Consider the following 26,603-nt stretch of genomic DNA (forward strand, 5'->3'; position numbering starts at 1 on the left):
ATGTATTTGTTTTATCTCATTATATTTTATTGTTCTCCCTTAGTGGCCTTTTTGTTTTCTAATAAGAGACAGAAAGCTGGTGGATTTGGGAGAGGAAGTGGGGAGGAACTAGGAGTAGAGGGAGGGGAAGCTGTATTTGGGATATATTGTATTAAAAAAAAAAAAAAAGCTACCAGCAGGATACACTGTATAAAAACCTATTTTCAATAAAAGAAAATTTTTCATAAAGTGCATTCTTTTATGGTGGGTTCTTAAAATGTTATTAATATACAGTTGACTTGCTGTGAATGGAAAATGCTGCTTTAAAGATCATTGACTTAAACACAAAATAGAAGCCATGACCCATCCATCAACTGGATAGAATTCTACTAACAATGGAGCATATCCTTACTAAGAGAGACTTTTTAATTATACTCTTTGTTTTAAACAATGAAGACCCATTAAGGCTGACTTTGGTGAAAACTTTTATTTCAAGATCAGTTGGGAGGTCACATGAATAAGAACCAAAATCCTTGGTATAAAAGTCAGCTCAGTGGGGCTGGAGAAGTGGCTCAGAGGACAAGAGCACTGACTGCTCTTCCAGACATCCTGAGTTCAATTCCATGCAGCCACATGGTGGCTCACAACCATCTGTAATGGGATTCAATGCACTCTTCTGATGTGTCTGAAGACAGCTTCAGTGTACTCAAATACATAAAATAAATAAATCTTTAGCCAGGCAGTGGTGGCGCATGCCTTTAACCGCAGCACTTGGGAGGCAGAAGCAGGCAGATTTCTGAGTTCAAGGGCCAGTCTAGTCTACAGAGTTTCAGGACAGCCAGGATTATGCAGAGAAACTGTTAGTATTCTGTCTAAACTCCACCTCCACAATTACCTGGCTGTTGCCAGGTATGCTCCTCCCTACGCCTGGTCCACTATTAAAGGGGCTGCTTGCCCCCTCCTATCTCTCTTAATCTCTTACTCTCTTACCCTCTCTCTCTCTAACTCTCTTTCCTCTCTGTCCCCTCCCCTCTTCCTCTCTCTCCACGTGGTCATGGCTGGCCTCTACTTCTCTTCTCTCTTATCCTTCCACCTTCTTCTCCCACCTTTGCCCTATCTCCTGAATAAACCTCCTCCCCCTTGGAACCGTGTGGTCTGGAGTGATCGGACTTCTTCTAACAACTAACAGAAACCCTTTCTGGGGGGGTGAGGTGGGGGGAAGTCAGCTCAGGCTAAAAGCTGGGGCATGCAATCAGCAGGTCTAGCCTAAGGCTACTTCTTGCCTCAGGCTTTAGTCTTAGAAAAACTAACAATAAGGGCTGGGAAGAGGATCATAAAGTTGGGTGTGGCCATCCTACTTCCTGTGTAGCTGTGACTCACAGTTCCTGTGGTGATGCCTCTTAGGGATGAAATTTGGTGTCTCCCCCAGTTTCCCAAAGTCACATTGTAAAATTAGATCCAATGTGATGCCATTTAAAGCTGGAGGTGTTTTGAGTAAACTGGGTCACAAAGTAAAAGCCCTCCCAAGTGGGGTTAGTCTTTCCACAGGGCCATTTTGATGTCCTCCTTCATGTAATGATAGAACAAGATGGGCCTTGTCAGAATGAAGAATCTTATGAAGACTCAAATGAAACCAGAGCCCTGATTTTGTATTTCTAGATTTCACAACTCTTTAAAATACATATTTGTGGTTTAAGTCACTCGGAGTGGGGCATTTATAAGTCCAAAGTAGCCAAGACCACCTGATTTATTAGTGTTTCCCTGAAAAACAGCACCCATCGATATATAGCTATATAGTGTCACATATAAGGAATTGCCCATGCCACTGTGGGGGAGCTGATGAGTTCAAAGTGTGGAGTGTGGCTGCAAATTCAGATCTGAGCGGATGTCGCCACCTAGGGTTTATAGCACAGGGTGGGCTTAAGGACTTTTGTTTGGGACTTTTGAGAGTGGGGGTGGGTACTCTGCATTTCTCAATGTTGCAGGGCTCTTCAGCCCTTAATTTGGGGACACATGAAGAAAAAAAGAAAAACAAACACCTGGAGAACTTACCATGTGTTAGTGCATGGACTCTAGAGTTTGTAGGCATGCATAAAAAATTGTTAAAGTGCAGGAAGAGGAGTGTGGTGACATTCAGAGGGGGCTGGAAGGCTCACTCACAACCTACAGGTACTCGTCACTGCACAATTGCAGCACGATGATAGGTGCCTTTATTTTGCAAGAAAAACATTTTACAACTGACAAGTGTAAATCCCATAGTTAACTTTTTAACAGTTTACTCTTATGAGGTCATCACTGAATGACTGTAGGATGTGGGAGGAGGAGATATGTGTGCTGGGGCTGGGGGGTGGGGGGAAAGATCATCAGGAAGATTAGAATGAACCAGGAACTGTGCAGCTGAGAGAAGGAAGTTATTTTGCAGATTATAAAACCTTAACTTCATTGCCCCGTGTGTGTCAGTCAGCCTTGGCAGTTGTTACCTTCTTTGACATTCACCTTCTCAACACAAATTATGAAACCAGATGAACTGTGCATGTAGGGAGATTTATTTTAAAGCCAACAGAGGAAACGGAAAGACAGCATCTTCTTCAGACATGACACTCCAGCTTTGCTTACACACCACGTACACTGAAAAGGCAGAATGGGGCATTCTCGAAATGACAGCTAGAAATCACAGTTTCTAGATAGGAGGAGGGTCATGAAAAGCTGATGGGAAGGTAAGAGTTGGTCTTCTGGGTACAGGATGGTGTGGGGTGGCTCTACAGGAAGTGTGTGCAGTGACTACCCAGAATTGGATCCAACCTTGCTGACTGTTCAAATCATGTAGCGTAAGGAACATAGGGTTCAAAGTGCTCTTGACAGTTCCTATTTAAACTACGCCAGGCTGAACTATGGCAAAGCTTGAGGAACACAGAGCCTTCTACATTACAGCTTTGTATGTCCAACTTCAGGACAACATTCACAGGTTAAGTTTTGTTTCTCTGACTGTCCAGCTCTGTGCCCACGATTCCTTCTTCCCTAAACACCACTTCTCTTTCACGTCTTCCCTGTTCTTTGTTCCCTAGAACCCAGATTTCTTCTTTAAGGTGATTTCTTTTTCCTTTATGTATAATCACTGGGGAGCCAGCAAAGGAATGGACTGGTATTTGTGTATTTTGTGTTTTTTTTTTTCCCCCCGTAGAAATGCCTGTTTAATTATAGAAGAGAAATTAACAGGAAATCAAAGCGTGGGAGGCAGCTTTGCTCGAAAGCCTCTATTCTACGGATGTGCAATCCTGCCACTGAACCATGCAGTGCCAGAGCAAATGAAGATACATTCACATGAGTTCTGCAGCTATCGGCCAGGATGAAGACCACCCATGCTGGCCACTGTTGATAGCTTTTATTCCTCAGACAGCTGTGGCCCTGTAGGAGCATCCTGTGCACTGGCCACTCCAGCCTCATTACCAGCTTCTTTCTCTCCTTCCACAGGATCGACAGGAGTGGGATTTTCTTGAGAGATACCCACTTGAGCCTCTGGTTGATCTTCATTAACATGGTTAGAATTGACATCAAGCTTTTCATCTAAGAAAAAGAAAAAGTAAAAGTATTTGTGGCTACTCTGTGCCAGACGGTCTGACAATGTTTACTCTATGAATCACTATCGTCATACAAGGCGAATTATGTTTATTATAATCATTGAGAAGAGGTGTTGGATACTTACTCCAAGCTTTACTGACACAGTAGCAGTACCTGCATAGAATTCAAGCCTCTGGCTCTAGGTCCAGAAATCTACATCAGAATTGTTTGGGGTTGAGAAAATCTGCGTTTAAAGAGTTTTTCTTCCAATTAACCTGATATCCTTAAGGTAGCTGCCTTTGGTTAGTTATGTGTTTCTCACTGCTGTATCAGAAATAAAAGCCTACCCATATTCTATCCTCAACACAGGATAAAAATGTTTGATCCACAACAAAGAAAGGAAAACAGCAAGACTAACTAGTCTCTTAGAAACAAATGTTTCTTTTTAAGAACAACTTTGAGCACAGCACAGCACTGTTGATACAAGCGCCATAATGGCTGAATAGAGATGAAGGTGAACTGAAACAGTCAGTTGGACATAGCCAATGTTTTCCAGCTCTACACACTTCCAAGAAAGCAGGATATATCCTCTGGCCTTAGGGCTCAGGGCTGGGCAGGTCCCTAGGGTATGAGAATCACTGTGGAAGCAAGTCACAGCTTCAGAGGAAAAAACAGTCACTTAAATATCATGAGAAGAAGGAAAAATGTGTAACTCAGTGTTCTCGCGCTTGCAGAGTTGAGTGTGTGCATCAGATCTACAACTCGACCTATAACTTATGAGAAAACCATAATTTCATTCATAATATTAAAGTGTAACTAAAAATGTAAAGGCTTCTAACTTTAAAGTCTTCTGGTTGCCATCGGGAGACGTTCAAGGCCTACTCAATGACCTTAAAATCCTCCATGAGTGACCTGTAAAGATTCCCAGCACTAAACAGCACATAAATGTGGAGTCATCAAAGACATGTGTGTCTGCCTGACAGGGATGTCTCTGCTGACTGCGTTTTATTAAGTATCCCAGAGATGACTCTATTCTGAAAGTGACTCAGTTCCTGTGTGCAGTATCAGGGTAACCCTTCCTGCATTTCCCCCATGCAAGGAGGCAGCACAGGCTCAGTGGATTGGTACCTACTTTTTTCCTCCTGTTTCTTATGTTTGGCAGCTTCAGTCTGTTGCTTCTCATAAACATCTTTCAGACTCTTACACATCTTCTTATGTGCGAACCAGTGTGTTTTCTGGCAGGTCTGGTCACAATATATTACCTGAAAGCAATTACAATTCTTATTTTAATTTAAGATTTAGAAATGCATAATTTCCCAACAAACATCAAACCAAGAGCTATCCTATAAAAATGCCGTTTCCCATACTTAAAATCAAAACAAAACTATTATATGAGATGTGATTGTATATAATATAGCTGTATGTTGGTCCAGATTTGTAATTTTAACCTTAGACGAAAACGATAATAATATACACTAAGGGGGTGTGGTAACTGACATATTAAGAACCTGTGATCCCAGCATTTGGGAGGTAGAGTCAAGAGGGTGGTCTCAGGAGAAAACAAAACTGGAAAACTGAAGAGAATTTTTTGCATTTCTTGATGCCTACTTGTTCTACCACGGCCTTGGGAACATGAGCACCAGCCAAACTGCCCCACCTGAAGGCAGCCTGCCACAGACAGGAAGTGTGCCCATGCACTTAAACACTGCTTTCACAGGGCTTTCCTATGTGCAATAGTTAGTTCTAACACCTTGAGGCCTATCTCACACACGAGGAAACAGGCCAAGAAAGTCATTTAAGCAGGTAATGCTGTTGAAGCTATGACAGTGGCAAATGCTGATGTGTCAAAATAAATTGAAGAATTTCACCCTTGAAATCAACAGATTAATGTTACCAGTAGGATTCAGTGAGTGTACCAGACACACACATGGGCAGGATCAGGATGTGAGAAGAACATAATCAGATATGTACTTTACAAAGATAATGCTAGGAAAGGCGAAAGCAGGGTTCTTAAGGACCACCATTTGCTGGCAGAAGTTCTGATTTACAGGGAAGAGTTGAGGAAAGACTGGGAAACCAACATAAAATGGTTGTGAACTGTCTCAGGCTAGGTTTTCTTTCTTTCTTTCTTTTTTTCTTTTTTTTTTTTTTTTTTTTTGTGGTTTTTTTTTTTTTTTTTTTGAGACAGGGTTTCTCTGTGTAGCCCTGGCTGTCCTGGAACTCACTCTGTAGACCAGGCTGGCCTCGAACTCAGAAATCCGCCTGCCTCTGCCTCCCAAGTGCTGGGATTAAAGGCGTGCGCCACAACCACCCGGCTAGGTTTTCTTATTAGCACCAGCCTGTGCCTGTTGCTCTCTGATCTATCTTCTCTTCTTCATCCTTTCCTTTTTTTTTTTCCTTTTCTTTCTGTGCAGTAGTAAACAGAGAAACCACAGCACATGGGTAGTTCTCTTTCTGAGCTACTGTTTGAGATTAATAATGATATGTTCATTTATTAGAGTTTATTAAAAAACTAGTGCCAACTGCTGTGTGTGTATGATGTTAGGATGCAGAAGTCAGCTTGGTGCAATCTTATCAACACATCAATGAGTTTAAAAGAATTCTACTCTTACCATTTTACAAACCGAACATCTTTTGCTCGCTCCTTTTTCTCCACAGGTGGTACAAAATTCAACATCCACAAAGCCCACTTGTCCTGTGATGGCTTGGGTAAGTACTGAGAATGCAGTGGGATCAGAACCCTGGAGGAATGGGAAGAGGAGAAAAGAAAATCCACTGGGATCCCCGGGCAAGACCACAGAGGTATGTATCACTGACACAAGGTGTCAACCGGAAACAGAATCAAGAGACTGCTAATGTTCCAGATAGCTCACACTCTATGATGAATAACCAGCCTTCTGAGAACACTCTCTTCTACACAAATTATATAGCCTAAGTTTTCCTTATTACCTTATTTATTTGAAAAGATAATTCTTAGCCCTCCCAGGATGAAAGTTACTGGTATTCAAGAACATGTATATGCATACATGCACTGGTACATGCATGCCATAGCATACACACAGAGGGCAGGACACAACTCTGGGGAGTTGCTTCTTTGCTTCCAACACTGGATTCAAGGACTGAGTCAGGTCATCAGGCTTGTGCTCTCGGAGGTCTCGAGGTTTGTGTAAACAGCCAGGCTTTCTGGGCTTGCTTTTGATTTCTCTCCGTGGAGGTACAGTACCAATCTCCACTTACCAGTGGTGTGACAGCCACTGCTAGTCGCTTCTCTAACATAACTCTGCAAATTTCTCACCAACAGAGAGTAATATAGTTTGTGGCACTAGTGTGTAAATAGGTCAAAACGTTTATTGCACTGGACACATGCACAGCTCAGGATGGCTGTGTGATATAAGTGGCAATTGTGTGGAAAGCATTGTCCCCTCAGGATAGAGAGCTTTGTTCTATCTGCCTGCCTGAGATGAGCATCTGTCCTACAGGAAGTCTGTGTACCTGAACAAGGTTTGTTCACATCGAAGCTTGAAGCCTCGGAGGGCACAAGCCTGAAGACCTGAGTTCACTCCTTGAATCCAGTGCTTGAACGAAGAAGCAACTTCCCAGAGTTGTGTTCTACCCTCTGTGTGTATGTGAGCCTGTGAATGTAAAACTATGGGACAGAAACATGAATGAGTGAGAGGATGCCCACCCCACCCCTGTGCCCATTCCTGAGCCACTGTGCCAGTCCTGGTCTCCTAGCTTTGGTTATTTAAGTGTATGTGAACAAGTAAAGCCAGGCCTGGTATATCCATCATAATCCACCCTCATGATTTGCTACCTAATCTTCTAAAAGTTTACATGGCAAATAGCCAGCTGTATTTAAAAAGGAAGAGCTTCGGTGTGAAAGGGGCAGAAGCTTGTAAACAAACTACGGAGTTTAAGCATTTTGCTGGGAATACCTGGAACTTGATTTTCTACACTGAGGGTGATAACACAGCCTCCAGTAGGGACAGAGAAGGGAACCAGATGACTAGAGAGACAGAGGAAGCTATGTTGTAAGAACTACATCAGATGAAAGGCTGATACAGGATTTGGTTAAAAGTCTTATAAAAGTGTGAATCAGTATGGCCAAGGTGAACAGAAAACTACCGAAAACGAGGAAAGCATAAAGTGTACCAGGAAGCAGCATTTAAACACGCAACACAGAGGCAGTAATTTAAGGCAACTAAAATTTAATTCCTGCAACTAGGATAAATGGATCTTTTTTTTTTTTTTTTTTTTTTAAGAATGGAACATTTCTAATTAGTGGCACTTAAGTTGCACATAAAAAGCAGGGACACTTTGAGATTGTTGATCAGGAATCACAGCCAGTCTTCTGTTGGCTCGTCCAGCTGTGGCCTATTTCCTCAACCCTGGTACCCTAGATGACCAATCTGTGCATCCATCTACTCTGGAAATTTCCACTAGTAATTCTTGCAGCCACCAATGCACACATGCGTGTCTCTATCCTTCGGTAGACAGGCATCCAACCAGTATAGCATTCGCAAACCTGTTCCCTTGTAACTAACAACTTTCCTATGGAGAGAAATACCATCAACTAACTTATTTTCAGTTTTGTTTCTAAAATTATCCTGAAGCCATAAAAGCAGTTGAACGGTAAAGAGAACTTGTCCTTAGGGACACAGCATGCAGTGGTCTGATCTGACTGGACATTTAACCTAGCAAAGAGGAGCCTTACAATTTCAACTGGAGCGATGCTTCGCACCAGCTGCTGGAGGAGCGTAGCTTCACAGTACGGAAACTTCCTGATGCTTTCTCTGATCATCTTCTCCTGATACACTGGGAAGCCATCAGATGCTCGGCCTTTCAGCAAGCTGAAAGACATTTAAAAAAAACAAAAAAACAAAAAAAAACAAAAAACAGTTCAAGATGAGACACTAAAACAATTCCCTCCTTAGAAGACCCAAAAGCCTTTAATAGTTTCCTGTTAAAATTGCCAGTGTCTCCTCAAACCTCAAGGACGCACTCAATCGAAATTGTTATTCAGATCATATAGCAGGCCTGATTTTGTTTCCAAGATCTGATTAGCACAAGTCCTCAAAAGTCTGAGTGCTGTTCTCTGGCCAGTTGGCTACTGATGACCTTTGTCGGCTGTTTGTAGGAAGAATGGAAATGGTCAGAGAGCCGCGCTCATGACTCAGTTCCTTTTCCTCAGTGATGCTGTGTCTCACTTAGATCCCTATGGTCTGTGTGAAAGGTCACACAAAGCTCTGGCAGGTGTGGTAACAACACAGGAAGTGCCAGTAGGAATCCAGCCGAAAGCAAAAGGTCACACACAGCTCTAGCGGGTGTGGTAACAGACACAGGAAGTGCCCGTACAGCAGCCTACTTCACTGTACACTTAAGCTCATCACTTGGACCATTTTCTAGCTTTGTGGTCTTATGCATATCACTTAACCATCTTTGAATAGACTTGTTGGAATCCTCAAGAGTAAATCAGGAAAAAGAACGACGGAAATGACTAAACTCCATCAGAGTCTAATATTGTCCTTTGTTCTGGGAGACTAAACAAATAAACAGTGACTAGTGCTGCAAAAGTGATAATTCATATAAGGCATCCTAAGCATATGTCTACATGCCACGGCAGAAGCCAAACCTTTTGATCAGGGCATCCAGCTTATTCTCTCCTTCTTTGAGGAAGGTAATGCATTTCTGAAAGATGCAGCTGATGTAGTGCATTTTCATAGCCAGCACCTCGTTCATGTCTCTTTGTTTCATGCATTTCTCACAGATCAAATCCATCACCTTGTAGCATTTACTGAGAGCGGCTGCATCCGCCAGCAGAGGGTTCTCACTCACAAGCATCACGATCTAGAAGAAGAAATGCCACCAAACACTGAGATCCCACAAGAGACCTCTCCAAGAGGCAGTCAATATAGCCAGTATCTGGGTTGTCCAGGTTTTCTTAGAATCATGGGTACCACACACCTCAAGTCAGGAGGAAATTTGCTACCGCTCCATGTTATAAAGCTTACACAGCATTAGGGAATCTCTTGACATTAAAGTTAAAATGTAGTCTGTCATCTACTCATACTGCAGTGCTAGCATGCTCCCAGAGCACAGTGCACTACTGTCTCTGACAAGCACTTTTATGAATGATAACATATTCATAACTATTCGTTACACAGACATTACTAAACTCAATAAATAATCTCATAGCTGGGAAAACTACAGCTCCTATGACTTCTTCTCCTTCCTTCTTTGTTCTTTGGATTTTTGAGACAGGTTTTATGTATCCCAGACTGGCCTTGAACTTGCTATGTAAGGATGACTCTGAATTCCTGATCCTCCTGCCCGCACAGCCCAAGTGCTGGGATAACAAATGTGCACTGTACTTATGGGGTGCTAAAAAGTGAACCCTGGGCTTCTTGAATGCTAAGCAAGCATTCTGTTATTGAGTTAGATCCCTAGTCCTCAGATTCTTACTAATTTTAAGAAAATCAGACCCCTACAGAAAGAAGTCTAGAATCAATAAGGGCCTTTACTTCCCAGTTAACTACATTTTTTTGTATGTGAAAAATTTCCTTAAGATTATCCCAGTTATCCCCAATAATGCAATTCTGTTAAAATAAAAATCATAAGCCGCTTTGAAATGGAGACTACTAGAAAGTTATCCAATCTCAGAAATTATGAGTCCTATATTTCCTATTTATATACTAATTAAGGTCAAATTTACTCTAATAAAGAGTGCTTTCATGAGCTTTGCTATGGGGTATATTATTTGAGGTTAGTCTGCAGGCCATCATCATACAGTTTGTTGATGATAACAAGGATGAGAACCTGTGTGTACTGGCCAGAGGGTGGGCAGCAGATAGTACTTGCTCACCTGTATGCTTCAGCTCAACCCCTGTGCCAGAGACAACTACTGTCAGGGAGGAGACTTTGTGAATTGCAATGTCTTCAGACAAAAAGAGAAATCATCTTGTGAATTGACATAATACTCAGGTCCAGCCTTCCCTGAAATCTCACATAGCTTCCAGGTCAATGAGAAAGTACCTTTGACACTTAATTTTCTTTATATAACCAAATATTTTTTAAGATACAACACTTTTTAAGAAATCAGGCTTCAGGAAGTAACTAAAACTGAATCCTTATTAGGAAATTTGCTGACCATTCTCCCTACGAAGACAAATGTAAATAAATTAATCTAGTAATCTGTGGGCGCTGAAGAGATGGATAGCTCAGTGGTTAAGAGCTGCTCTTCCAGAGGATCCAGCACCCACATGGTTGTTCAAAACCAGTCAAAAGTCCAGTTTCAGAGGCTCAGATGCCTCTTCTTGCTTCTACAGGTAGCAGGTATACATGCAGTACAACTACATGTATGCAGGCTTGGAGTTAAGAAAGTTACTGCATTTCCAGGTTTGGCCCCAGGACTCACACAGCAGCTCACAACCACCAGTATCCTGGGATCTATTGTCTTCTCCCACTTCCGAGGGCTTTGTACATAAGCAGTGCATTCCGTGCTCTCAGGTACATAAGCATACACATAAAATAAATCGTTTTAAAAACCAATTTGTAGAAAAAAATTAATTTGTGATATAGAGGACTCATTAATATGTCTGGTAATTATGATCGCTTAAAACTGTTCAATATTTTATATATGGTCTCAATAAGGATACAGACTCAAACTTACAAGCAAAATTCTTTTAAAAAATCTAAACAGAGCAGCCTATAATAATATTTAAAAAAATTGAGACTCTAGGCTTGGTTTATTCTACAAATCAAAACAAAGATTTATGAGGACTATGATCAATAAATAGGGAATTATGGAAATATTCATATGTTCTTCATCAGGGAATTTTCTCACTGACTTTCTTCATATCTGCAGCATTATAAAAGTGAGATCTTCATTATGCAATACCGAAAGCATGTGTGTTCCTTTTAGCATAAGATCAAGATGAATCTTATTTCTCCAAGGACAGCTAGCCCCTGCTGTAGCATTTTAATTATTTTCCCTCCGTCCACTTTTTTTTTTTTTTTTTTTTAAGTGGTAAGTCGACACTCTTGGGTTTGAAGGACTGGACTGCCATGTGTGTACCTGCCTGATCTTCCCTCTGGGGCCCTTCTCAAAGTTATTGTGATTTTGCCTGAGATTTTGTTTTTCTCCTAGATAGCCATTATCGTCTGTGCATCCGCACAACTCTCCAAATCCCTATTGAAAACAAACGCGTTGCTATAGCAGCTACGTAACCTAGATGCAAAGTCGGCCATTTTAGGCACAAAAGCAGCGAAAAGGTGAGCTGGGGAGAAGTTCTGTGCTTCTTTTTAAAAATGTTTGACCTTAGCCTGGGGTTTCTGCTCCTCGTTATAACTCTCTGAAGATGTGTGACTGGGTAAAGCAGTGAACTAGGCCACCACAACAAAAGCAGAGGAGCTGCTTTTGTATCCGAAGTATAGATGAAAGGCCGAGCTCCGGTGACCGGACCGCCCCCTCCTACGCGGACCAACGTCAGAGAAAGGACCACAGTTTCAGCAGTCTCTCTAAAGAGCCAATCAGAATGTGAGTAAGCACACATTCTAATTTAGTCATAATGTGTGTAATCTGTAAAGAAAACTAAAAATAGGAGAGAAACAGTGGGTGTCATGCAAATGTCAGAAGCGGTTCCAGAACTTCTCTGCAATCTGAAGGCAAAGAAACAGATATGAAAGCCAGTGAAAGAAAATGGGTATGCAAGTAAGTCAGTCTCTGCGTTAAACCTAGTCTCCCAGCCCTGTTTGTGCCGGAAAGCCCACTGAATAGGACCTTCTGATCCTCCTAGGAGTTCTCAAGAACAGCTGAGCTGTCCAGGAGAGAACCCAGGGCTTCACAGGTAAACTCTAAGCTTCATCTTCTTCACATTTCTTAAGTAGTGTTTGTTGTTAAAAACAAAACAAAGCTGCCAGCAGTGGTACGAGCCTTTAGTTCCAGCCAGAGGCAAGCAGATCTCCTTGACTTTGAGGCCAGCCTTATCTACAGAGCTCCAGAACAGCCAAGGCTACACAGAGAAACCCTGTCTTGAAAAACAAATCAAAACCAAACCAACCAACCAATCAAACAAACAGACAAAACTAACTGAAAATGGAGATGAGATCAGAGAAAATAGCTGAGTGGGTCTTAAAGCTCACATCGAACAACCTGAACTCTGAAGCCTGAGCTGACAATCTGTTTGATTCCTCTAACAGTGTTATTCAAGGGGTCACATGCCCACATGCATTGAAAAGATGCTCGTGTTTACTGGAATGGTACACTTCTGAGTTTCCCCACAAGGATAAGTATTGCTGTCCTCCGAGTAGGTAGTGTGCGACCCAGACTCATATTACCAGGTCTATCATACTCAACACTACTAAGGGCACACAGTTTCCTCCAGAGAACTTCCCTCATTCAAGGGAGCCACCCATTTCCTCTCTCTAGGATGTTGTTCTTTCCCTCCCGGGACAAGTCCAGGCCAATGACAGACTGAAGGACACTAAAAGTTTTCTGCTCTCCCATGGCTGGAGCCAGGCTGTCTGCAGCAATGCCATGGGATAAGCAGAGCTAACCCTTCTCTTCCGGGCCTTTTGGCCTGCTTCTCGTGGTTTTCCTCAGCAGTTCCTGGCAGTTCACGGAGCACACTCCTGCAACGACTCAAGCAGAGAACTCAGCCTGAGACAATTACAGTCCCACGTAAGACACTGAAGCAACACTTATCTGAAGAGCAGACATAACAGACACCACGCTACCTTGACAGGGTGGAGATTCGTTGTGGTGATGATTTTGTGCAGGGGCCCTGCCAACTTTGGAGGCAGTTTTGGCTCTTTATCCAGTCCCTGGGGTTTAGTGTAATAATCCAGTCTCTCTCGAGGGAAGAAATTGTTGATGATAGCCACGCAATCATGCTGACCTTTAAGTAGGAAAACAGAAAAGTTGTTATTTTATCATTAAATACAGGAGTCTGGGTTGTTTTTACAACACGACTATTTGCTTTTGGAGTAAACATGCATCCGTGTTTTTATTCTTCAGGAAAAGAGTAGAGAAAGAGAGGCAAAATATTTCAGAGAAGATTTGCAAGCATCCAAAAGTAGAGAGAGAACATTAAAAAAAAAGATCTATAGTAAGTTTGAGGATTATGTAGATTACCAAAAAAAAAAAAACCCTTAACTTTAAAAAAACCCTAAAATTATTTTTATAAAAATTGACTATAATTCAAATATTTCTTCTTCCACCCTGACAGCAATGACACTCATGTTTCCCCCAATGACATTCAGGTACATTTATATAACTTAAATATATTCTATGTGAAGTATCTTTGTTATAGTCATTAATATTATCCAGCAACACCCGCACCTCCAGTCGAATTGGAGAGGAGCTTGGTCTCTTTGTGAAATGAGCTTAGAACTGTTGATCCCACAAGCTTGGAATCAATAGTGTTGCCCCTCACAAGTTCCTAAAGCACATCCGTGAGCCGCTTCTCGGATTAAATAGTTCCACTACAGCACAGCATTCCTAGGAAAGCTGGTGGCCCGCCTGACCCTGTTCCCATTGTCTCCATCCTCAGCTCCCATAGGAGTGGCTAAACCTTTGGGTAAACAGGCAAGGAACATTCCAGGGAACGCTCTCTCTTAAGGTCTCTAGAAGATACCCTTTTCCCTCTCTGTCGACCATGGCTAAGGGATGAGAGGCAGCCAGTCCTGGAGATAGTGGTCCACCCTGGTTTGCCTGCCTGGCTCCTGTCCATGTCTAGGTCCTAGAAGTGCATGTGACCCTGCTAAAAAGCAATCCACAGAGGAACTGTACTGCTGGCAATCTGGCCCTGACACCTGAGCTGGCAGGGAGCTCAACTGTCACTCAGCCTTTCTTAGAAACAGAAGAATAATAACTCCTGCTTGGGCCTAGGTGGCTCTAGACCTTGGACCACAGGCAGAGGCTGCAGCCAGTTGTTCCCTTGGCCCATAATCCTAGAGGTTTTACCGGGCTGCCTAGGAGATGCCAAGCAAAGTTCTGCGACTGTGCAGTGCCTCTACAACATAGCTTCTGGTGTCCCACCAGCACTGACACTAACCTAGCTTCCAGGACAATAACAGGTCTCAAACAACTACCTAAACTGACTCTGGAAGTTTCCAAAGGCTTTCAAGAACCACAGGGAAACTAAATTTTTCAAAATTAATCAGCAAATTCAAAGACAGAATCCCAGACTTCTGTGAACTAAGTTTGTAACATATTAACTGGATGAAATATTTCAGAGCGGAAAATCACTCAGAGAAAGTATAATGAGAGAGATGAAAGAGCTCACAATACCCAGGAAATCTAACACCAAAAAGAATAAAAATCCAGAGTGAAACCCAGAAGAATAGATATAAAAGTAAGTAATAGAAGAAGATATCCCTGGTTTGAAAAGATAGTTCAGTACTGACAACAGTGTCACTTTATGTGCATGATACTATTAAATGGCAAACCACCAGTGCCTTTCTGCTGGGAGGAAATGAGAGAGAATCCTGCCTCCTCTCCTTTATTCCCCTTCCTTGATGTCTTCTTTCTGCCTACTAGAAATTTCTATTCACATCTTGAGAAATCAACCACATAGTAAGAATCTGAAATCAGCCAAGGTGCTATGTTTAGTAAATGGTATCTGCTTCCAGAATCTTCTAGGAAAAAAACAGCATTCATCTGGGCAATTCTCCTAATGCAAGTAAGTTATGAACACCACAGCACCAAAATCAATACAGGTGTCTCTGTGAACTGGCAAAAGGCACATAAGTAAAGGAAAAGGGTGAGGGCGAGCCACCTCACTGATTCTTTACATGTAACCTACACCGGTTTGTAAGCCTAAAACAGTGATCATTTATCTCAACAAAAGTAACAAGCCAGGTATGCCAAGACTGGGACACAAATGACCATTAACTATTTCTAGGAGTCCCTAAAATGTTAAGTTCTACTGTAACATGACACCAATCACCCAAGAGACAGCTCTGGGTGAGTTTATGGAGGTATTTCCAGAGAGGTTTGAGTAAAGACTGATGACCCACTCTTTTGATGTGACTGGTACTATCCCATGAACTGGAGTCCCAGAGTAAATAAAAAACAAACAAACACCACTGCTAACAACAACAGGATACCGATACCGAGTCCCAGAATCCATTGCTTTTTCTGCTGTACACAGCATGATCAACCTCACACTCCCATCCCCTGACTTCCCCACCATGATGAATTGTTATCTCCTCAAATCATGAGCCCAAACCAACCCTACCCTCCTTTCAGAAATTGTTTTGGTCAGCTATTCTGTCATTGGAAGAAGAACAATAACTAATATAGCCAGCTCCTAACTAGACAGTCAGAAGGGCAGCTAGCAACTATACGTATCCACACATAAAATATCTGCAACCTAACAATGACATGGTCAGGACACGTCTAACCTAATTCATTCGCTAATCATTTATTAGAATGGCATATATTTAAAGTTTATCTTTGTATTTAATTTTTAGTTGATAACTTTAAATTCCATATAAAATTATAAAAAAGACTGTAATCCTTTAATTTAAAATTCTCATTAGATACAACTAGAAAACATTATTAATAAGAAAGTAAATGCTATGGAGGGAGAAACTTAATTGTTATGGATCAAGCTAAATCATCTCTCACCAGCTCATGTATTTCCCACTTGGTTCTAAGCTGGGGGGGGGGGAACTGTTTTGGGAGGCTGTGGAACCTTTGGGACAGAGGGTAACTCAGGGTGAGCCTTGGGGGTTCTAGCATGGTCCTGTGCCAATCCACTGTCTGCTTTCTGGTTGACACCACATAACAAGCAGCTGTTTGCTCTCCTGCTGCTAGTACAGAGACAGCCCTTTGCCAGGTTCCCCCCCACCCCCCCTCCCCCCACCCCCGGCTGTACTCTAGACCTCTGAAATGAAAAGTTCCAGTCCAGCATTTTACTATAAGGACAAGATGCAGGTCTTCTCAATAGCAAGGCGCATTGACATGTCTTGAGTCAATTTTTACAGTGCACGGATGAACTGAAGGTCAAACTTCTTTAGAATCTGAAAGGAAAAGTTCAGAAAGGAAACAAAACTGAATTCTCACTTTCAAAAGTAGAATTTAGAAAGCTGTTAGCATAACTTTCAAATGAACAGAGAGAAAAGAATCATGATATAAGTGTCAAGGAACAAGCGGAAAAAAAAACTGTACATCTCAAAATGATCATACAGCTGTGATGGGTTTCAAAAGATATAAAATTTACATAACTCATCTCAGAAGGTCCAGCAATCAAATCCTGAATGAAAAACAGAGACCCCAGAAACCAAAGGAGAGAGGGGAACAGAGAGATGCACTCAGACAGTTAACCTGAACAGAGAGGAGTACCCAAGAAACTACGATGTCAAGAAGACTGTTAAAAGATGTGACATCCTGCATGGGCCTTCTAGAGAAATGGGCACAAAACACAGTAGACTATTTCAATAAGGTTCAGACAGGGGCTGCGGGCACAGCCGTGCAGAAGGCTGCGGTGCAGCAGAGCATTAAGGCAGTAGTGCAGAAGGCTGAGAGCAAAGGCCTAGACCTGTGACAAGCCAAACACAGAGAGGAGAGAAGTGAGATATGAAGACTTCATCCTGATGGAGATTATTAAATAGCCAAGCAGTCAGTACCTTGAGCATAGAGAGCAAGGTATAAGTGGGTATAACTTTCACCAAAAAAGACATATTAAAGAAACATACACACACACACACACACACACACCACCACCACCACCTAATAAAATAAGGAGTAATGATACAGAGGAGAGGAGAGGAATGGGTGGATGCATAAATAAATATCTACTAAAAAGAGAGGGACTATCCCTTGGAATTAGAAATAATTCTATGTTTATCAATTACATCATTTATAAGAAATACAGGAGTAATCCCAACAACTGGGGCATGGAGGCAAGAAGATGAAAAGTTCAAGTCCATCCTTAGCCACACATCAATTTTACATGATATGAGACCCTGCCTAAAACAAAGAATAAACAGCAACAACAAAAAATAACCCCAAAAATAACAAAAAAAAAAAAAAAAAAAAAAAAAAAAAAAGGAAAGTAAGGAAAGAAGGAAGAAGAAAAAAGGAAAGAAAAAGATTAGAAAAAGAAAAGATTAAAAAGAGAGAAAAAAAACCAAGTTATTGACAAATGCAAAACAAAAAAGAGGACTCAGGATATGGCTTAGTGGGTAAAAATGCAGGTTACACAGGGAGCTGAAATTAAATCTCCAGAAACCACAAAAAAACCCCCCCGGCTTCTCATGAAAGCCATTGTGATCCAGGAGATTAATTAAAAAAAAAAAAAAAAAAAGTAAAACCTAGTATTCCTCTTGTTCCTCCATAATGAACTAGAAGTAGTGGAGTACGAGCAGGAGTGGGAATTCTTACAATACAGACACTAGCTAGAAAGGACTTACTGACAAGCTTGGTAACACATGCCTGACCACGGTGCTTTCTAAGGAGAGGCAGAAAGGGGCTAGATCTGGATGGGAGGGAGAGTGGGGAAGAACTGGGAGGGGCAGAGAAGGGGAAAGGATAATCAGGATATATATATAAATATATACATATATATGTATATACATATGTATACATACATATATGTACATATATATATATTAAAAAACCTTTTCAATAAAAGGAAAAAAATTTAAAGGCCAATTGTGTGGAAAATATAACTTCAACTGACACGAGATGTGGGGTACTTCTCCACCTGTGACGTTAGCCTTCCTACCTTTAAATGCAGGGGAAACATTACTGCTATTTTTGAATGGGGGAAAAATGATATAACTGGAGATAATCATATGAAGCTAATTGAGCCAGTCTCATAAAAGCAAATATCATATATTTTCATTGATTTGTGGGTTTTAGATTATATATAGGTACACAGAATCATGCATTCATATGCCTTAGTTAGGTTTTCTATGGCCTTGATGAAATGGTGTCACCAAAACCAACTTGGGAATAAAGGGTATATTTCACTCACAGTTCCACACAACAGTTCATTGACAGCAGGTAGGGAGGAACTCAAAACAGGGCAGGAAGCTGAAGGCAGGAGCTGATGCAGAGGCCATGGAGGAGTGCTGCTTACTGGCTTGTTCCACTTGGTTTGCTCAGCCTGCATTCTTAGGACTCAGGACCACCAGCCCAGGGATAGGCACTCCCACCCCCAATGGGCTAAGTCCTCTAAGATCAATCACTAATTAGGAAAATGCTCTACAGGCGTGCCTACAGCCTGATCTGTAAGATCAGGCATTTTCTCAGTTGAGATTCTCTCCCTTCAGATGACTACAACTTGTGCCATGATGACATAAAACTAGCCAGTACAGCGTATGTTTTAGTTAGTGTTCTACCGATATGAAGAGACAAGATGACCAAGGCAACTCTTATAAAAGAACAGATTTAACTGGGAGCTTGCTTATAGTTTCAGAGGCTTGATCTTTATCAGCATGATGGGTGGGCAGGATGCTAGAGAAACAGCTTTAGAGTTTTACATCTTGATCCTCAAGCAGCAGTCAGAGAGTGATTCTGGGCCTGATGTGGGCTTTTGAAATCTCAAAACCTACTCCCAGGGCCACACCTCCAACAAGCACCCACCTCCTAAATCTTCCCTACAGTTAGACTGGAAACCAAGCACTCAAATACACTGGTCTCTGGGAGCCATTCTCATTCAAACCAGCACAGCATGTAAGACTGAAAAATGTGTCCTCGTTAAAATAGATCAGTGTTGTAGACAATTTGTGTTTTCAAGTGTTGGTAATGATGTGGTGTTAAGACATAAAGACAAACAGCACTGTACGGGTGTGAAAGGGCAGTCTCTTTCATTTCCAGTCCTGTGACTTTGGGAAAAATTAATTTCTGTCTGGGCTGTTTTCATTTTACTGTGGACACAATAAAACGCTGTAGGATTAAACAAAGCTGAAGATCACCTGAGTTCCTCTTCGTTGTACATTAGTCAGAAACCTGAAGCCCATTAAAGTGATGAGATTTTTTTCCCCCCCATAATCCTAACTAGCAACAATCTGAACTAAAATTCCCACCTCTGGATTCCTTGTTCTGTGCTCACACCCACTGTGCTGACACCCTCCATAGCAGCTTAGTTAGTTGGGGAGCAGCCAGAACATCTCTGAGACTTAAACTACTTCTCTGAAGTTGGCACAGGAAGGCTATCACTTTCTCAAATATTCCTGAAATTAAAATAACATAAATAGTCTGCCTGGTTCCATAAATAGAAGCAACTACCAGTTTTAAGAAAAAGTGACTATACAATTTAGTAAATGTTCTCCATTATCTCAACTCAAACATAATTTCTCTCAAAAACCCGCTAGAAAGGGGTAGAAAAATCCTTTTCTTCAATGTATGTCTACAGTGTCAATTCTCTCTTGAGAGTATCAGCTCACCCCATTGGCCCATTGCTGGCTGCCTGTAAACACTGTGAAAACATGAGTAACTTAACTTCTGCTTGCTCAGCACTGTAACCAACGCACCTCCAAACTACTCAACGGGGTATGAACATTAAAGGCTTTGGTTAATTAATCACTGGTCATCACAAGATGACCTGACTTACGGTGATCCCACTAAGTCGGTTGTTTCTGTCTCTGCTTTTCTATCAATGGGCTCTTGACTGCCAGTTCAGAGTCCAAAACACCAATGACCAAGCACTCACTCATCATGTTAAATAACAGGACTAACAGGCCAAGGACGAGTGGGCATGTGACGTCAATGCTGGCAGCTGATGGAGATAAGGAAGCAGCTTATCATCAATCTAACACTCCTTTCCGACATCATTCATGTGGTTCTGATGACTATTCACGCGAGTTACAACAACTATCTGATTAATCCTATACAGAAGATCTCAAGTCAATCATCTCTTATTAATCCTTAAAGCAGCCCTGTTCTAAAAATCAAGAAGCTGAAAGACAAACGTTGTTAAGTACTTTGCTACAAAGTGGTGGCAGCCAGAATTTCAACTCAAGTCTGCTGATTTTACAGTCGTGTTCTCAATCTTGGCACCAAACTCCCTCCATTAGAGAAATAAAACACCTTAGTGGTAGCACATGCATTCAATCCCAGCACTAAAGAGGTAGAGGTAGGTGGATCTCTGTGAGCTTCAAGACCGGCCTGGTCTACACAGTTCCAGGACAGCCAGAATTATATAGTGAGAACCTCTTTCAAAAATCCAAACTAAATAAACAAATAAATAAAATATACGTACCAGAAAACTGAGACTAATTCACCTTGAAGTTATGATAAACACTCACCCACAAAGGCTGCCATCTGGGCGGCTGTTCTTCCCACCGAGTTCACGACGTCAGTCTCTGCGCCTGCCTCCAGCATGACCCAGGTGATGTCCTTATTACCTAGAGTTACAGGAACCAAATCAGTGAAATGCACAATTGAAACTTGCCTGCCTTCTCCTCTCTCTCAGGTCCCCTCACTGACTTTTAAGTTTCTATCGTGTACATTTTTATTTTTCCGAAAATATGAATCATAACAAAGGGCAAAAAAAAAAAAAAAAAGTGTAGCAAATCTATTTAGTCAATCTAATTTCCTAAAAAAAATCCATTTGGTAATGCAAACAAGGTATGGAAGTGAAGAACACGTTTAACAATGAAGCAGTATGTTTGCATAACGATAATGCTTAGTGTAACATCAAAACATACATGTGAAATTATCAAAAACAAAGACGAGAAAATGAACAGAAGCGCTCCCTTGAGCACTGACGTGTTCCTTCTCTCGCACCTGCAGACTCTGGGGTATTAAACTCTGGGCTCTTTCTGCATACTTCTATGTAAACATCTCTAGTTCATTCTCAGTCTTCCACATCATTGTAGATGTTTACTAATATTTACTAATGTTTACTAATATTACCTCCACTGAGTGAGCAGCAATTTTGGTTCATTTTTTTGCAAGAATGAATCATGTATTTTTTTTTTCAAAGAACTTTTCCTAGAAAATGTAGATGAAGGCTGTGTGCGTTTTAAATGCATATTGCCAGGTCGTTATCCGAAGGTAGACTGAACACATTCCACGAAACAGTGCAAAATTCCCAGGCGCTACCACTTTAGCTGCTGCCAACAGAGGAAGTGCGAACAAGATCGATCACAGGTGCTCCGATTTGGACCTCTTTGATTGATGCTGAAAACATTTTACATATTGATCAACTGGCTTTATTTCTTTTGTTTTCTGTTCATTTATCTATTATGGTATTTGTCTTTCTCTAGTTGATTTATAAAACCTCCTTAGAGATAGCAATGAGACCAAGATACACAATAAATACTTTTCTTCACTTTTATTTGTATCTTAAATCTATCTATACAGTATTCCATTTATGGCAATGTAAATGGAGGACATTTGGAGGGTAATGTAAAAACCTAGGGCACTGGAAATTCCCTAGAGTCTATAGGGGCAACCCTAGTAAAGATGCCTAGTAATTCAGATATGGACCCTGAACCATACATTTTCTGTAACCAGGCAAGGCTTTCAGTGGTGGGACTGGGTCACCAACCCAGCCACAAAACCTTGGGCCTACAATTTGTTCTGACTGCAGGATATGCTGAGGTAAAGGTGGCGTAGAACCTGTGAAAGTGGCCAACCAATGATTGGCCCAGCTTGAGACCCATGTCACAAGAGGGACACTGCCTGGATGGATGGCTAGGAACCAGAGCCTGGAGAGGCCAGAGAACTAGCATAGAACTAAATACAGTTTGAAAAAAAAAAATCAATGAAATGATTCCTAATAAATGATATTCTGCTCTACTCATAGATCAGTGCCTAATTTGATCATCGCCAGAAAGGCTTCCTCTGGCAGCTGATGGGAGCAGATACAGAGACCCACAGACAAAATATTAGGCAGAGCTCAGGAAATCCTAATGGAGGGGTTGAGGACAACAGGAGAACATGGCCTACAGAATCAACTAAGCAAGGCTCAAAGAGACTCAGAGACTGAAGGGACAATCATGGAACCTGCATGGGTCTATGCTAGGCCCTCTGCCAGTACTTTGTGGCTGTTTAGCTTGGCGTCATTACTGGACTCCAAACAGTGGGAGTGGGGGTGTCTCATGACTTTTGCCTGTTCTTGGAACCCTTTACTTACTGCTTGCGGGGCTGCCCATCGGGCCTTGACCGGAGAGTTTGTGCCTCATCTTACTGTATTATCTTTTTATGCAGTGTTTAGTTGATATCCCTGGGAAGTTTGCTGTGTTCTGAAGTGAAATGGAGGAGGAGTGGATCTGAGGAAGAGGAGGCGAGACTGAAAGGAATGGTGAAGGGAAACTATGGTCAGGATGTATTGTATAAGTGAATAATAAACAAAATCTATGTAATTAAATCACTGATGTCCTCTTTGCTTAAAAAGAGGTATTATTATTATTGTTATTATTATTATTATTAATGTGTGTGCGCCTGGAATCATTTACTGTACATGAGTGCAGGTACCCATGGAAGCAGAAGGATACTGATCCTCTAGAACTTGAGTTACAGACAGTAGTGAGTCACATGATGTAGGTGCCAGGAACTAAACCCCAGTCCTCTGTAAGAGTAGTAGGCATTCTTTTTTTTTTCTTTTTTTTGGGGGGGGAAGGGGGGGAGCTGCAAACGTATTTTATAAGATAATATGGCATTACTGCTCCATTTCTCAGAAAAAAAAAATTCAAACTGCAAGCATCTGGAACAAATCAAACATTGTAGTACAGCAATAAAAAATGTGCAGCTTAACTCCTGAAGATAGGTAAGGCTAAGAAGGGCTATTGTCAGACCTTCAACACAGCAACCCTGTGCCCAAGACTGCACCAGGCCTATCAAGAAAAGCCATGAAGAGCAACATCATAGATACAAAAGGTCATTCATTCTTGGGTGGTCCTCATCCAAGAGAAAAGATGGAGGCATGTTTGTTACCACAAGATGTTGTTAAAGCTATACTAAAATCAAAGTCTCTGAGAGACACGGTCTTCCTTAGGACACTAAGGATCACATGTGAGCTACAACAGAACTGTGTGTGTGCTGTAACCTCTGTGGACGTTTGTCTGAACTCTCCAGGGAGTATACGGAGGTTGCTAGGTCACTGCAGGATGTTTAGGTTTTGTGGTCTACAAGTCTCTGGGGTCGAAGGGAATAAAGACGAAAAAGTAGTTAAAACATGAAGGACAAAGAAAAAACAAACAAACAAGAACCCCAAAGCCAGGAATGATTAAGATTAATGGAGCTCCGAGTCCACTCTGTTGTGGTTCCTTGGGTGACTTCAGGAAACACCAGGCAGATGGATAAAGCACTATACCAGACTTTGACTTGTGAAATTCTCCTCCTCCCTTGCCTCCAAGCACGCCTTTTACAGTAGTACAGGCAGAGAAGACGACCTATTGGGAAGAACCCCTAACACTTTTCCAGGGTAGAATTCTGGCTACCCCTAAAAGGGCCCTTCTTTTAAGGGTTGTGGGAAAACATACCCTGCAACTTTAATATTGGCAGCGTTTGTCTGGAGCAAACTCAGCTCCATGAGCTGGACGGTTGAATGCAGGAGGAGTTACACCACTTGCTCCAATTCCTTCCATTATATCGGCTTGGCCAAATCATTGAATGGTTGGCGGGGTCAATCCCAGGGTTCCATCTGGCATCATAGTGCCAGGTTCCGGAGGAGCTGGGGTACCAGCTGGCACAGGTGCTGGGGAAATGGCGCCTCTACTGTTTATGCCCATAGCATCTCCCGTAGCCGTTTAGCTCATCCATATCTCTTCTTCTCTTGCATCAGGGAAGGGTTCCCTTAAATCCTTCCTGCCGTCTTTTTCACAGCACCTGCGTTCCTCCTGCCTGAGTTCTAGCTGCTTTCATTTCTGAACATCTTTGGTTATACAGCTGCTCTTTTCTCCGAAGCTCTTCTTGACGCCTCATCAAATCCTGCCTCATTAGCATAACGTGGTGTTCATGGGATGCTGTCCCCATCTCCAGCTTCTCGAGCTTCCTTGATGTACAGATCCACTTGACCCCGCTGCTGCTTCTCTATCTCAGGGAGCGCCTTCCCTGCATGGTACAAACCCAGCCTGTGCGCGTCTGGGAGGCAGCTCTCACTCCTTGTGAAACCGCTGGGAAGTTTTATAACCAGCTTCTCTGGAAGACCCTCTTTATCAAGTCCATTGGTCCATAGTTACAGGAGAAGGAAATGTGGTTAGCTTAAAGAAGACATCATAGACTCTGCCCATAGCTTTCTGAGCAGCTGACTTCCCTGAGGGCCTTCCTTGGTCATCCACAATGACTAGAGCCCTCCCCTCCTGGCCAAACACAGAAACTTCTTCAAGTGATTCTTTGGACACATACTGAGGAAGAGTGTAGGCAGTATGGGATGCACTGTGATAAACAAGACAAATCCCACAGAGTGGTGTATTGTCTAGCTCCACTTTGGCAAATTCCATTCAGGTCCATGTTTCCAAGTGGGTAAAGCCAACAAAGCCTTTGTCCTTCCGAATGAAAGCTTTACCTGCTTTTCTATATTTCTCAGAAACTTTCCTCATTTCCTCCTCAGTGACATCAGGGGAAGGTTGTCCACAAAGAGATGGCGATGCCAGGTAAGGGTCTCCTGGCTTCCTAAAATTCTTCAGGTCAGTAGTCAAACCTTCATTCTGACTGCTGTGTCTACTCACAGGTATGGTGTGTGTGTGTATGTGTGTGGGGGTGGGGATGGGGATGGGGGTGGGGAACGCCTGCTCCTGCTGCTAGTGTGGTGATGTTGCTGATGCTTTCTTGGAGTACGGGTTTGCTTCTTCAAGTTAAAGATGCTCTTGCTCTGCATTTTTGCACCCCTTTGCCCACAGTTATTTGTTCACACTAACTGCAATGCCGCATGGTCAGCACTGTCCCTAGTTATTCTTAGCTGCTGAGCTATCACCCCAGTCCCTAGGGTTTTTATTATTTATGGGTTCATTATCATATGTACTACTTAGAAATGGTTTTGAGCCCCCCAGTTACTACATATATAATATAAAATATATATTACATATATATTGAATATATATTAGTGCCTTTAAAGTCAGAGCTTATTACATTACATCTCTATTTTCTGAAAGGCCTACAAACAGCTGGGCAGGTATCACACACCTTTAACCCCAGGTCTCAGGATCTCTGTGAGTTCCAGGCCAGCCTGGTCTACAGAGTTGAGTTCCAGGGCAGCCAAGGCTACATAAAGAAACCCTGTCTTGAAAAACAGAAACAAAAAAGGGAGGATGGGGAAGGAGAGATAGAGGGAGGGAGAGAGGAAGCACCTCAGTGACGTAAACCCTGTTTTATTGTGCGCGATATTTTTTAATGAGTTTATTCAGGAGACAGGCTTGTAGCACGTAAGAGTACCTTTCCACATGGATGATCTATCAAGCTAATGGCCAGCACTTTCAGGGCAGCTGTTTGATCAAAAGAACATAAAAAAGGTTTGGATTTCACTAAAATGTAATGATCTAGACTCAAAGAAGCCAATTTGAAAAAAGAAAGGCATAGTGAACCAATAGATTTGAAGTCACTAAAGAAACAGGAACCTGGGCTGGCAAGAGAGTTGAGTGGGTAAGGCACTTGCTGCCAAGCCTGAGGACTGGAGTTCAATCCCCACAGTCCACATGGAAGAAGGAGGGGACTGACTCCTGCAAGTTGTTCTTTAACCTGCAGACCTGTGCTATGGTAGTCGCCCAAATCCCCCAACCACAACAAACGTTAAAAACAGAAAAGAAACAGATCACTAACTACATAACTTGTTTCAGGCATTATAGCTTTTATTCTTTTTATTTCATTTATTTGCTTGTTTCTTTGTTTTAGTTTTTCAAGACAGGGTTTCTCTGTGTCATGGAACTTACTCTGTAGACGAGGCTGGCCTCAAATTCAGAGATCTACCTGCCTCTGTCTCCCGAGTGTTGGAATTAAAGGTGTGCACCACTGCTGCCCAGCTGTGTTATAGTGTCTCAAAAGTCAATTCTCACCACTGTTTTCTATTAAACTTCTAAAAATTACTAAAGTAACTCATGCATTGAATTTAAAATATATGCATATTTAGATTGTGTAGGTAATTAACACGATAAAGTAAATACTAAAATGT

At 41.9% G+C, this 26,603-nt stretch overlaps 1 protein-coding gene, 1 long non-coding RNA gene and 1 pseudogene across 3 annotated transcripts in view; 1 reads left to right on the forward strand and 2 right to left on the reverse strand.

Annotated features, from left to right (window-relative positions):
- Nucleotides 1–2,504: 2,504 nt before the first annotated feature.
- Ankmy2 (ankyrin repeat and MYND domain containing 2) overlaps nucleotides 2,505–26,603 on the reverse strand; it is a 37,085-nt gene continuing 12,986 nt past the window's right edge. The window contains exons 4-10 of the mRNA XM_034514315.2: nucleotides 20,797–20,895; nucleotides 13,273–13,433; nucleotides 9,170–9,384; nucleotides 8,252–8,387; nucleotides 6,150–6,278; nucleotides 4,670–4,799; nucleotides 2,505–3,543 (exon numbers count right to left, since the gene is read on the reverse strand). Of these exons, the coding sequence (XP_034370206.1) occupies nucleotides 3,362–3,543; nucleotides 4,670–4,799; nucleotides 6,150–6,278; nucleotides 8,252–8,387; nucleotides 9,170–9,384; nucleotides 13,273–13,433; nucleotides 20,797–20,895 (1,052 nt within the window). The 3' untranslated portion in view covers nucleotides 2,505–3,361. The remainder of the gene's footprint in view (nucleotides 3,544–4,669; nucleotides 4,800–6,149; nucleotides 6,279–8,251; nucleotides 8,388–9,169; nucleotides 9,385–13,272; nucleotides 13,434–20,796; nucleotides 20,896–26,603) is intronic.
- LOC143443861 (uncharacterized) lies at nucleotides 11,604–22,865 on the forward strand. Of its 2 annotated transcripts, none has more exons than XR_013113177.1 (2): nucleotides 11,604–12,383; nucleotides 22,302–22,865. It is a non-coding gene; the product is annotated as an uncharacterized LOC143443861 (long non-coding RNA). The 2 variants fall into 2 exon arrangements; XR_013113178.1 differs by having other exon boundaries at nucleotides 22,706–22,865.
- LOC117717087 (non-POU domain-containing octamer-binding protein-like) lies at nucleotides 22,839–26,599 on the reverse strand (annotated as a pseudogene).

Source organism: Arvicanthis niloticus, chromosome 11, assembly GCF_011762505.2.
Source record: "Arvicanthis niloticus isolate mArvNil1 chromosome 11, mArvNil1.pat.X, whole genome shotgun sequence".
NCBI lineage: Eukaryota > Metazoa > Chordata > Mammalia > Rodentia > Muridae > Arvicanthis > Arvicanthis niloticus.